We start from the raw sequence: 13,889 nt of genomic DNA on the forward strand, positions 1-13,889 counted from the left end.
CGATGTCTTGCTCACTCTTTAGTAGGGACTCCCAATTACATTGCCCCTGAAGTCCTCCTGCGCAAAGGTGAGTGGTGTAACAAGAGATCAGTTGCAACCATAAGGCTAAGCCATATAAGACCATTACTGTAGGAGGACCTGGAGTGCAACTACAGGCAACAAGTACAAAGAATCAGTAAACATTTTATCCTATCTTAGACACACAATTGTGCTGGAGTGGGAGAGAGGCTAAGCAGGATCAGAGAGGTGTCTGGACCAGAGAACACACCAGTCTGTATACATTTGGCTCAGATTCTGGGTCATTCAGAAGATCAGATAAAATGAGGATCATGAGGTGGCTATGGGGATTTTATGGATGATGCTGTCAATGTCAACATGACAATTTGAGGAATTCATCAGGTGGGCACTTGCACATTCAGTCCACATAGGGGAATTTCCTGAGTCTTTGGCCTGAAAAGTGTAAACCAGCATTTCCAAACTTTTTTCAGTTATGACACTCTTTAAATGTATACAGAATCTCGAGGCATCCCAGTTTAAAATAAAAAAAAGTATATGTCACTTACCATCAATAGGAGGGGATTAACTACTAGACTCGAATTAATCCCCCAAACTGCCAGTTAGTGTTAGTGGAAGGTGGTCTAGTATAGGTCAAGAGGGCTAAGCACGATAAGTCTGATTTGCAAGTATACTTTGTAACTTTGTATTTTTAACGGACACCATCACTATACTACTAGAAACAACATCAAAATCTTTACACACGAAAAAACAAAATGATATTTTACTAACTTTGGCTGCAGGGAGCCTGAGAAGAAGTGATTAGACACACTACACTCATGATTCAGCACTTGAATGTCTTGATTATGTTCATGTAGATGAGAAGAGTGATACAGAGGTCATGCTGTTTCTTTTATCGACTGTATCGGTTTTGAAAACTCCTCCATTTAGCTGCCTGGAACCGGACTATTTCGTTGCCTACCCCTGCAGTAGATGGAGGTATTGTCTGGAACTGGCAGAAGGAAAACCAAAAGCAAGCTAAAAAAAAAAATAATTTTTTTTTGAAAAAGCAGTTTATGTTCAGAGCCAACTGCCCACACAAGTAGTAGCAACATCAGCAGTAAATGTGCTTAAAATTGCAGGTAAAGAAAAAAACAAACTTTCGTATTCACCTAGATGGTTGTCCCCTGCTGGCTCTACACCAAGAACTGAGTGAGCAAAGATCACCCAGTTCTTGGGTCTTCTCCAAGCACAGTGTTGGCTGTCAGTCCCTTCTCTGTGCTCTGCCCCTCCAACACTCTCTGGAGCACTGGACTATGGAGGGGGTGGGAGTGACTAGCTAAGACTTTTAGCTGTGCGCTGAGAGGCTGAGCCAGCAACCGGTCCAGGCATCTGGGAAGATGCTGATATTATTATCGGGATTCCTGCAGAGCCTAGACTGGCTCTGTGACGTCAGCCGATAGTAGACTTTAGCCTGCTGTCTGCTGAATAGTAGACTTTAGCCTGCTGTCTGCTGAATCTGGGTCACAGGAATAAGTGCACTCCTGTGACCCACAGGAGAAGTAGGGCCAAAGGAGCTTTGGCCATATTTCTCCTTTTGGAGCCCTTTCACACTGTGCCTCCTAGGGCGTCAGCGGTAAATCGGCGCTATTTTTAGCGACGCTATTCGGCCGCTAGTGGGGGGTTTTAACCCCCCCGCTAGCGTCCGGAAAAGGGTTAAATTCGCCCGCAAAACCCCCGCCGGAGCGGCGTTTTGCCGGCGGTATTGCAGCGCTGCCCCATTGATTTCAATAGGGAGCAGTGGTGGAGAAGCGGTGAGTTCACCGCTCCAAAGAAGCTGCTGGCAGGACTTTTTCTGACGCCCTGCCAGCGCACCACTCCAGTGTGAAAGCCCTTGGCTTTCACACTGGAGTGAATGGAGCCGCTTTTCTCAGGCGCTATTTTTAGCACTGTAGCGCCTGAAAAACGCCCGCAGTGTGAAAGGGAACTTAAACTCAGTTATCCTAAAACAAAGCTCAAGTCCAAATGGAGCCTTGTGATTCTGTACATAAGTGATTGGATATCACAATAAACAAACACAACCATGCATCATATACCAAGTATATACTCCACTAGTGCATCTGTCTTGAATAAGCACACTGATGCCTCAAGACAAAGATAAAATTCATGGCATCAGATATGGGATTGGCCGAAAATAGAAATGATATTCTGAGGCATTTCCACAATACTTAGAATTCCTAAAATATGCCTGTTGATAGGTCCCTAACTATGGCCCTGTTATACCAAAATCCATTTAGTATTGTTACATATTTGCTCACCATGCTACTGTACTCACGGCTTGTGTTGTGCATGTTTTTGTTTCCACTTTAAATGAGATAATTTGAAAAAAAATATATATATATATTTGCAGGAAATATTAAAGGGAAGGTATGTTTATTACTACACTACACTTTAGGATCAGTTCCCTAAGGTGGATGAACTGATTTTTGTCTTTTTTCTTGTTGTGCTAAGTTCTATTCATGTATTGCAGGATACACTCAGCTCTGTGATTGGTGGAGTGTGGGGGTCATTCTCTTTGAGATGCTAGTTGGACAGCCTCCTTTCCTAGCATCCAACCCAACAGAAACACAGCTAAAGGTAAGTTTTTCAGACAACCCTTTCTGGTCCCTAGTTATATATGACCTGCCAGTTGTTCCTCAGCAGTCAGCTATATCATTCAGTAGCAGCACAAGCAGCACAAGGGAGAATGAGTGTGCAGAATGCAGTAACCTATAGGGATAAGTCCAATTTCAATTTTTTTGAGTCAGATCAATGAAAGCAGCATTGTCAGCCTGGGGAAAGGGGAGTGTTAGATGTACTAGCAGATTTAGATACACTATACAAATTGAAACCAAACTCCATGACTATGTTTGACTATTTTTATCCGTATGTTAGAGTTGTGACTCGTGTAATTTTTAATGTGAAGATCTTAATAAACTTAAGACGTTTTGTCTGGTACATGGCCTGGAGTGCGGTCAGCCGCCTTTTCTATTTCCTGAATAACCAATTCACACCTCAGGAATTTTCATCCTCAGGAAAAAAGCAATTGAGCTACTGCTTATTAACCACTTAACGCCATGCAACGTACCAGTATGTCGCCTGACTTTGAGTAATTCTACTGGGATAATGCCTGCAGCTGCAGACATCATTCTGATATTGTTTTTTAGAGCCAGCAGAGCTCTTTCTTGTAAAAGCAATCCTAGCGGTTAAATAGCCCACCACCACCGTCGCCACTTTCCCAGGCTCTCCTTTCCCACTGGGGAACCCGAGATTGTAGGCAGCGGTTCTGCCGGCTGACTATAGAGCTGATCGGGGACTGGAACTGCTCCGATCATCTCTATGGTTTAAGAAACCAGAAGCGTCACTTTCAGTTTCGCTGGTTGATAAATCATAAGTGGTTTGTAGAAAGCATCGGATCATACTGATCTTGGTATGATCCAAAGCTTTTAAGGGCAGAGGAGACCCCAGATGTCTCAGTAAAGGGGACCTGTCGCTGCCTATTGCTGTCATAAGGGATGTTTAAGTTCCTTACACGAACAATAAAAATGATAAAAAAAATTAAAGGTATTACTCTGAACATCAGATCAAGAGCAGTAATTCTAGCACCAGACCTCCTTTGTAAATATAAAGTGGTAACTTAAGTGTGCCTGTGGATAATAAAAATTTATGTAGTTTGCCGCCACTCCATAGGCATGTGCAATTTTAAAGAGTGACATGTTTGGTATCTGTTTACTTGGCGTAACATCATCTTTTATATTTTACTAAATTATTATGTGTATTATGTGTTTTTGTACATTAAAAATGTATTAAAGTGTATTTTGTCCCCCAAAAAATTGCGTTTGAAAATACGCTGCGTAACTATCATGTGACATAAAAAATTGGAAAATCCTCCATTTTATTCTCTAGGGCCTCTGCTTTAAAATATATATATATATATATATATATATATATATATATATATATATATATAATGTTTGGGGGGTTTTTTCGGTCATTAGTTATGATCGAAATCTGGAAATTAGAAAAATTGGAAATTAGAAAATTCGGAAGTGAGAAAATTTGAAAACAAGAAAGAAAATCCAAAAATTTTTAAATAATAACTAACTAATAACTAACTATTAAATTATAGGCATTGGAATTATCTGAAATAACGAATGCCACATCTAAACAAATGGAATGGAATGAATTAATAATAATAAAACGTTTTTATTATTGTTAGTTATGATTATTCATTCGTTCCATTCTATTCGTTTAGATAGGGCATTCGTTATTTCAGATAATTTGTAACTTTGGATAAATTCGTATTTTGTTATGTTCAGTAACAGCCAAATTTGAAAGGAAATTCCAGTACCTATAATTTATTAGTTAGTAATAGTTAAGTTATTATTTCGAATTTTCCGACTTACGTTTGTTTGAATTTTCATTCGGATTTTTTAATTTCGAATTTACAAATATTCAGAAAAATTCAGAAAATAGAAACGGGTTTTTGAATAAATTTCGACAAATATCCGAATGAACTAATTTGTCGAAATTTGTTGAAAAACGAATTGCACGTGTCTAGTCAGAATAGGCCATGGAGCTGTTTTGTAATGTTGTGTTGTAACTACTGTGTATAGCAGTTTGGGTACATTTTCCATAGGATGCTGTGATAAAATTTGTAAAACAGACGGCCTAAAAATACTCTTAAATGATGCAGGACTTCTTGAAATTTTTTTGAAGGAGGACGCCAAACAAAAATATTTTGTCTAAATACCCATAGCCCTTAAAAGCGAAGTCCACCTTTTGCAAAAAAAAATGTAATGCACCCATATTTGTAGACAAAAAATTACATATATCATATTCTGCAAATGAGCCTACAAAGTATTGCAGCTGTGTTCAGTGGACTGTGGGTGCAATGCACAGGCTCCTGCCAACTCTTCCTCCAGCTCTATGTCCATACTGAAGTAGGGACTTTCAGATAGAGAGATAATTTTATGATTGATAAGAGGTCCATAATAATTTTTTGCTTTTTTTTTTATTATTATTATAATTTTAATAATTTTGTATTGTTCTGTAGGTAGTAAACTGGGAGAACACGCTTCACGTTCCCCACCAGGTTATCCTGAGCCCAGAAGCAACAGATCTAATTACCAAGCTTTGTTGTGCAGCAGAGAACAGACTGGGGAGGAATGGAGCTGATGAAATAAAGGCTCACCCCTTCTTTAGTACCATGGACTTCTCTACTGACATTCGGCGGCAGCCAGCACCTTATGTCCCAAAAATCAGTCACCCGATGGACACTTCAAACTTTGATCCGGTGGATGAAGAAAGCCCCTGGAACGACAGTGGGGACAGCACAATGGCCTTGGACACATTCATGTCTCCCAACAACAAACACCCAGAACATGCCTTTTATGAGTTCACTTTCCGCAGGTTCTTTGATGACAATGGTTACCCATTCCGCTATCCTAAGCCATCTCGTGCAGAAGCGCTGCCCTCTGAAGAACTGCGGGAAGAAAGTAGGACACAATCTGGTGAAACGGAAAGCTGCCAGCCAGTCTACGTGTGAACTAAACCGACACATTTTAGAAAATGTTCATAGTATTATTTGCCAACAAGATCTTTCCATCAAAGACGTGGTAACTTTGCAAATTTCTGGGAAATAAATGCGACTGTGTCCTTATAAAATGCACAGGATTCTGAAGGAAGTTGTCACCATCTTGCCATTAAATATGACAGCATGGAGAAAAACATATGTATCTGAACAACTGGTGAACTTTGGATGTTCTTGGTACTTTTTTTGTACCTCACCATTTTGACCATCACATATAACCGTCTCACAAGGCCATTTCTTGACGTGAGCTGGGTATGTTTCGAAGGTCTCAGCAAATAACCAAAGATGATAAAGCCAGATGAAGGCTACAGTTTGTTTACTTTGTTCTCTGTATGCAAGCAACAAGATGTTACTCGGGGTAGTTGGACAACTCAGTTGGCCTGAACTGGCAGCAGAATATCATTTAGTGGGCATACTACCCCTTTACTTTTCATGTCTGCAGAGGAGGCACATTCTGTGTTGGAGAACTTAAACCTCCATCCTTTCCGCTTGCTGCATTCTGGCTTTTAAAATTATAAAAGGGTCCGCTCACTTCAATGTATTATTCCTATTTATCTTAACATCTATCCCATACTGTGACACACAATAGCCAGTATGGCAGTGGACTGCAGTGCAGATAAAGTGAAATCTGCTGGGATCCATAATTATCGGAAATGCTATTTTGTGGCCATTGAAGGAGCCTATCGTTCCACACAAAGTACATGCCATATATTTGTATTGTGCCTGTAAAACATCAGTTACTGACGACCTCAACAATAATCTATATATATATATATATATTTTTTAGAAAGAGCACTTATATATTTTCTAATACGTACGTTTATATATGTCTTTGCAGAATTTTAACATGACATAACATGCTGCTGTTTTTTTCTATTGTTTTCATATGAGGTATTTTATTTGATTTCTAAATTGGAAAGACCATAAGGCTTGCCAGGGTGGGGGGAGAGCAGTGTTTGGCAAAGGATGTTTATGGAAAGTGATTGCAGAAACTTTTAGTTTTTTTTTTTGTTTTTTGTTTTTATTCACTTGCCTGTTTCTGCCATATTAAGAGGACTTACAGGTAGGGTCAGTCTGAATTCAATCGTTTGAGCCTAAAGTGTATGAAAACCCTAATCAAGAACTTTATTGTATTTGCTCCCTTTTCCCATAAAAAGCATTGAATAATTATCCCTTAATATGTGCCAGTGCAGTACTGAAATCTCAATTTGTGTTATTAGCCCTGCACAGTTCACCTTTGTAAATTGCAGAACCACCTGCCACCTATGTTAAAGAGGTGGAAGGTGCTCCAAAACAGAAGTGAGCAGCCTATGGTGACAGTGCTACCCCTCCATAGATATAGAACAGTGAGTGAGGACTGTTATGCTAGGATAGGAAGTGTTACTGGCAGGATCACCAGGGGAAAAGCCTGAGAAAGGAAAACAAATGCAGGCACCACATATAAGGAGTATGAGTTGCAATATACGACATTTGTGTGCTTGGGTTTAGATACACTTTATGCCAGATCACGTTTGAATCAGTGATATTTGGCTGGATTTTGCTAATTGCTATATAACAGTCATTTGATACCCGCCTGTCATTCCCAACAGCAGACCTTTAGGCTCAGTTCACACTGCTGCGACTTGGGATGTGACATGTGAAATCCCATTTTAGTCAATGAGAGCTGTCTTAGTCCTTAGATTCACACCTATGCATTTTTTTAGTGCTTTTTGCATTTTGCAGATTTGCACTACAGTCCATTTAACATGGTTTCCTATGGAACACGTTCTGTAGTGAAAATCTGTAAAATGCAAAAAGCACACAAAATGCATAGGTGTGAATCAGGTCTTAATTAGCACTACTGAAGTCGCTCCAACTTTAGAAAAGGTTCCTGTACTACTTCAAGGCAACTTCTATCAGACTTGTGCCCATAGACTTTAATGGAAGTCGCCTCCAAGTCGGATCCTAATCTTAATTATTGTGATTTGGATCTGACATTACAGGAAAATTACCCAGGCATTCCCTGAAGTTTCTTCAAAGTCACGCCGAAGAAACCTGGCAAAGTAGCACTGTAAGTCGCACGATTTTCAGGTTGTGGCCGTGTGAACCGAGCTGTTAAAGGCCCCGGACTGGCGGAAAAAAAAAGATCAATCCCTTTAGATGCCAAATGCATCCCTAAGCCAATATGCAGGTTTGGGTTTGTTGGGAAGCTGGAACACTTGCTGGTCTCTTATATCTAATTGGAAGAGATCTATCCAGTAGATTTCCCAGCACCCAACCCAAATGCTCTTGCATTCTGTAACCATAGCTACCAATTATATGTCCAATTTAGGCAGGGTTCACACTATATGCAGAGCGGCTCACAGCAGGGGGTCCAGTGCGACCTTGTTTACCATTTCGGTGCAAAACAGGTCCGATTTTTTTTGCCTGAATTTGGACCTGAAACAGCCAAAGACGCACAGGACCCTTATGCAATGCAGACTGCGGCTGCCCCAGAGATGTGTGAACTGGCTCTATCGAGAGCCGGTCACACTCTCCTGTCATGTGGGGAAAACCTGCAACCAATTCGTATAAGTGTAAACCCAGCCTTATACTATGTCAACTGCTCCCAGAGGGTAAAAAAAAAAAAAAAAAAAAAGAGAGCCCCCTTTTCCTTAAAGAGGAAATATTTCTCCAAGTTGGGTGATCTGAAGAAAAAAAAATAGTTTGTAAATTGTAAGATAAAAAATGAATCTATATATAGATTTATATATATATATTTACTAAATCTGTTTGCACCTAAATAAAAGAACCCCCCTACATTGTATGAAAGGCCTATAACCCCACGACATGTGACATCACCTCTGTGCAATATTATTCCAATGATTATTTTGCTTTTATAAAGAAAAATAATTCCAAGGGTGTTGTGCCATTCATTTCTGCCTTCTCTCCACTCCTTGGCTGCTGCGTCTTTGCCTGAAAGGTTTAGTAGAACGTGTGAGGAATTGTCTGTGTGGTCTGTGAGGTGTTCCTGCCCGCACGTACGTCCACAGGCTGGTCCTGTGAGACCCTCTGTAAGCAGGAGAAAGAAAGGTGAAGTAGTCATTAGTGTAATAGTGGTGTGATTGCTTATCAAGAGACCGTCGCGAGGTTAGAGGAAGATGGCAGCTCTGCGGGGGCTTTACTAGAGAATGTTGATGTAAAGACTTGTATGATATTTTCTGTCAGTCTTTGTCTGTAATACTCTGTATATATCTACAAAGCTTTTTTTCCTGTCACATACTCACAAACTGGTAAGCCATTTTGTGAGTTGAGCCATAAACTTAAATGGCTTCTGGAACTTTGGCCAGATATCTGGTGCATTTTAGTAGCTGAATGAGTTTGGCCTTCCATTAATGTTGTGTTTGGCGTCTGCGCCATAAGTCTTCTTGCTGCCTAGAAGTTATTTGCATAGCTGATATCTGCTTGTTTATCACGCTTTGTCCATTTTTTTTCATATTCCTAATAAAAAGATTGTCGGATATTGTACACTATTTACCACAACGTGGCTGTCCTATTAAAGCCCAACTCCAGTCCAGCTCTGGTTTTGGAGAGGGAAGGGATAGATTCTTATTTACTGTCTGTGTCCTTATTGAAGAGATTTTCCCTAATTTCCTATCAGAGCAGGAAATGATGGTAAATCTCTTCAGTGGAGACTATATAAAAAAAGATTTTTCAGTAAATGGGTAAGAGGTAGAACCTCTGTAAGGTTGTTATTACAGTCTATGACAACTACACTCCTCATCTTTTAGGCCTCATTCACATGGAAGATGAGGGTTGGACACCACCAAATTCAGCATAGATTTGTGTGATGAGCTGCAGCGAGGAAGCCTGTACAAATCAATGACAGGCACCACATATAAAGTGGTTACATGTGGTTAGGACAGATGAGCGGCCCTGGCCCCTGTGCTTAATCTCATGTAGCCTGTCAGTGTGTGGTTACATGTGAACAGCCATGGCACCTGTCATTAATTTGTGCAGGCTTTTTGAATTGCTCACACCGTAGATCGCCACCGTTAATTTATGCCAATACTTGGAGATACAGCGGGTAAAATAATTATTGAACACGTCATCATATATTTCTAAAGGTGCTATTGACAAGCAAATTTCACCACATGTCGGTAACAACCCATGCAATTCATACATACAAAGAAAACCAATACAAATAAATTCAGAAATAAGTTATGTGCAAAAAAAAAAAATGGAATGACGCAGGGAAAAAGTATTGAACACGTGAAGAAAAAGTGGTGCAAAAAGGCATGAAAAGCCAAGACACCAGCTGTAATCAGTAATTAGAAAGCAATCCTACCCCTTGTCAGTGCAAAATAATACCAGCTGGTTCAGTCTCAACTGATGGCCTATAAAAAGGTGTCTCAATACCAAGGTGTCACAGAAGAAACATCTCATGATGGATAAAAGCAAAGAGCTCTCTTGAGACCTTTGCAACCTTATTGTTGCAAAACATACTGGTGGCATTGGTTGCAGAAGGATTTCTAAACTTCTGAATGTTCCAGTGAGCACTGTTGGGGCCATAATCCGGAAGTGAAAAGAACATTATATATCACCATAAACCGGCCACGATCAGATGCCTCTCACAAAATTTCTGACAGAGAAGTGAAAAGAATTATTAGATGAGTTGTCCAAGAGCCAAAGACCACTTGCGGAGAGCTTCAGAAAGACCTGGAAATAGCAGGTAATATTGTTTCAAAGAAAACAATAAGTAATGCACTCAACTGCCATGGCCTCTATGCCTGTATGCACGCTCACCGCACAAGACTCCATTGCTGAAAAAAAAGCATGTTGAAGCTTGTTTAAAGCTTGCCGCACAACATTTAGAAAAGCCTGTGAAATACTGGGAGAATATAGTCTGGTCAGATGAGACCAAAATTGAACTCTTTGGATGCCATCATACACAACATGTTTGGAGGTCAAATGGCACTGCAAATCACCAGTGAAGTTTGCAGGTAGGAACATCATAGTGTGGGGCTGTTTTTCAGCATACGGTACTGGCAAACTTCATATCATTGAAGGAAGGGTGAACAGAAAAATGTACCAAGACATTCTTGATAAAAATCTGCTGCCATCTACCAGGATGATGACGATGAAGCAAGGGTGGACATTTCAGCAAAACAATGATCCCAAACACAAAGCCAAGGAAACTCTTGGTTTCAAAGAAAGAAAATAAAGCTGCTAGAATGGCCCAGCCAATCACCTGACTTGAGTCCAATAGAAAATATATAGAAAGTATTAAATATCAGAGCTCATAGAAGAGGGCCACGGAACCTTCAAGATTTGTATGGAAGAATGGGCCAAAATCGCATCTGAGCAATACATGCAACTAGTGTCTCCACACAGGAGGCATCTTGAAGCTGTCATTCCCATCAAAAGATTTTGTACGAAGTATTAAGTTTCAGTTAGCGTGTTCAATACTTTTTCCCTGTCACATTCCATTTTTATTACACATAACTTCATTTCTGAACTTATTTGTTTTGGTTTCTTTGTATGTATGGATTGCATGGGTTGTTACCGATATGTGGTGAACGTTTCATGTCAATAGCACCTTTTAGAAATATATTTACCTAGAAAAATTGATGATGTGTTCAATACTTATTTTACCCACTGTAAATGGCACTAATTGGCCACATAAATGAGGCCTTACCCTGCTGTTACAGAGAGATATGAAGGGAGGGGGGATTTCCCCAATCCAGTCATGTTTAGCAGTCTTTACTCTTCTCAAGTCTATCAAAACTGGAAAAAAAAGGCTGACTGGAGGTGGGCTTTAATCGTGTGTCTCAGTATTTGCTCTAAACAAAGGAGTCCTAACCAAATCAATTATTAAATGTAGATTAAATCATTTATTGCATCGTGTCACGATGTAAAGTATTATTAAACCTTTAAAAGATGGAGCCAAAGCCTAGAACGCACAGAGGAGTACAAAATGTAGGTGTTTGTACACACACATGCAGTAAATAATATACTGGGGAGTGTTTCCTTGGTTAATTAGAATGCAATCATAAAGAAAAAACTTGGATAGTTTAATACTACTTTAGCCTGTAATAAAAAAAAAAGACACTTTAGCAAATTAGCAAGTTCATTACAGCCAGTCTTTTATTTTTCAGACAAAACATGGAATCTGAATGGATGACACCAGCTGTCTAATAAAGAGATAGCAGATGCCTTACTATGCTTAGAAGTAAGAAAAGTGACCATGGAGAGATCTTTTGTATTATAAGGAAAATATTCTAAAGTGGATTGAGAAATGTAAATCTCCTCTTGATGAATTCTCCATTAGTTTTACCAGAACAAAAATTGTTCACTACAATATTTGGAAGACAGGGATGCTTTAATTCCATAACATAATAAATCTAGTCTCAACAAAAACACTTATATGGAACCCCCCCCCCCCCCCCCCGTTTTAAAGTCACCGGTCCCTGATCCAGCAAAATATGGCTGACTGGTTGGCACAACCGCTTCTCAAAACCTTCCAGGCTACTCTAAACTCACAAACTCTCTGACCATCTGAGCGCTTCCCAGACCCCTGCAGCCTGCTCATTGGCTTCTAAATGTAATGGGATACCTTCTTGGCCAATAGCTCAGGGGGTGGCCTCACTGGCCACTAGGAAGGTGTGGGAGAGAGCAGGCCATAGTGCAACCTTACAAGCTCTGGTTGGAGTTAGTTTATTAGAACACCCGAGGTTTTGGGGCTCCTAGGTCCAAACTGAAGAGAGGGGGATGCTGCTATCCAGCAAGCCATTTACAAACGAGCACTGCGGCTACACGTTTAGGTCTCTTTTAGACAGGTGGCAGTGCTCACCACACTCTGAAAAGCAATCCATGGTGGTAGAGCAGTGGCAGACAATCATTCAGGAGGCACTACTGCCTGTTGTGTGTTTTTTTTTTTTTTTTTTTTTTTAATTGCTGAATTTTACATTGCGGGACTGTGGTTGCATTTCAGTCACATTGATCTCAATTGATGAGTTTCACAGGTGGTGCTGCCTGTCGAACACTGCACCCCAAGTTAAAATCGCCGGGGCCGCGAGGCAAAGCATCACAGCCGTAGCATATGTACAGCCCTGTCAGGCTGTAATGTTAGCATTCGGGTGTGCAGCAGAGGCTGGTAAAATTGTGACTTTGCCACCTGTTTTTTACTGCTCCCTGGCCACTCACTTGAAAAAGCCCTAAAGTTTTCACTAGTCAAGTCTCTTCTTCCAACGTGCTGTCCTGGCACACATGGACAGAGACCGGCCTAATTAATGTGAAATCAAATTACTGACCTGAATACAGCAAACCCAAATCCTGATCAGTTCCTAGAAGTTGCTACTCTTCATACATCTCTGATCTTTGCATTACTTTGTTGAATAAGCCCAAATGTTTCTAAAAAAAAAAAAAAATCTTACTGAAAACAACCAATCAGACTCTGTCTTTGATATAAACACAAAAAATAGATTGTTCTAGCCAAATGCAGTTCTTTAGAAAATTTTGATCATGATTATCACAAAGATAATATTTTCAAAGGTTAGTGGAAAAATTAAAATTCTTTGTTTTCAGCCAAGTACTACATTGTTGCTGTCCAATTATCTCTCCTGTAAATATCTAAAATGTATTTGAAGACACAAATATAACCCACAGCCACCCCACTACTATATGATGAACATGTGCAGCAATATCATGAAATGTCTGTGTTTTTACTCCATTATTATTTCATATACGTTGCTTTAGTATTTTGCCATATAATACCCTCTTAGATATTTAAGCAACACATATATTTGTGTATTTGTTTACAACTGGATGAGAGTTGTGCTTTGGTATATGTTGAGCTTGTGCTGTGACTTTGTACGATTCAGTATTACTGCTTTTTAATAATGCCAAACTCTGATTTGTCATTTACACCTATCTGACGACCTGTATTGTGGTAGTTTCTTTCTCAGGAACTCAATTTATCTGTTATTTATTGATATATCAACGCCTTTAAAAGCTTTTACTGGCACAGATTATTATGAAATAATAAAAATGTAACAAAACTTCTCCTGTGTAGTCTTTTGTACCTCCAATTAGATTTTAAAGAAAAATACAGTTAAGATTTTTTTTTACCGCACCACCTGCTGGTGAAATCGGATATTGTGAACTGACCCAAAGATAACCACAAGAGAATGGAAGGCAGAGGCGCTGGATTTAAACAGAGATCATTCGCATAGTCAAAATGTCTTTATGATAAAGTAAACTCTTTGTGGTCTCTCAACATTTCATCTAGTGCTTCTGTTTTTTT

The 13,889-nt window shown here is 39.7% G+C and overlaps 1 protein-coding gene across 2 annotated transcripts in view; it reads left to right on the plus strand.

The window, feature by feature from the left end:
- LATS2 (large tumor suppressor kinase 2) overlaps positions 1 to 13,644 on the plus strand; it is a 95,136-nt gene extending 81,492 nt beyond the window's left edge. For both annotated transcript variants that reach the window (XM_073613451.1, XM_073613452.1), the window contains 3 exons: positions 1 to 67; positions 2,525 to 2,631; positions 5,090 to 13,644. The exon at positions 1 to 67 is cut by the window's left edge and continues 116 nt beyond it. In XM_073613451.1, the coding sequence (XP_073469552.1) occupies positions 1 to 67; positions 2,525 to 2,631; positions 5,090 to 5,581 (666 nt within the window). In that variant the 3' untranslated portion in view covers positions 5,582 to 13,644. The remainder of the gene's footprint in view (positions 68 to 2,524; positions 2,632 to 5,089) is intronic.
- Positions 13,645 to 13,889: the final 245 nt, after the last annotated feature.

Source organism: Aquarana catesbeiana, linkage group LG02, assembly GCF_042186555.1.
Source record: "Aquarana catesbeiana isolate 2022-GZ linkage group LG02, ASM4218655v1, whole genome shotgun sequence".
NCBI lineage: Eukaryota > Metazoa > Chordata > Amphibia > Anura > Ranidae > Aquarana > Aquarana catesbeiana.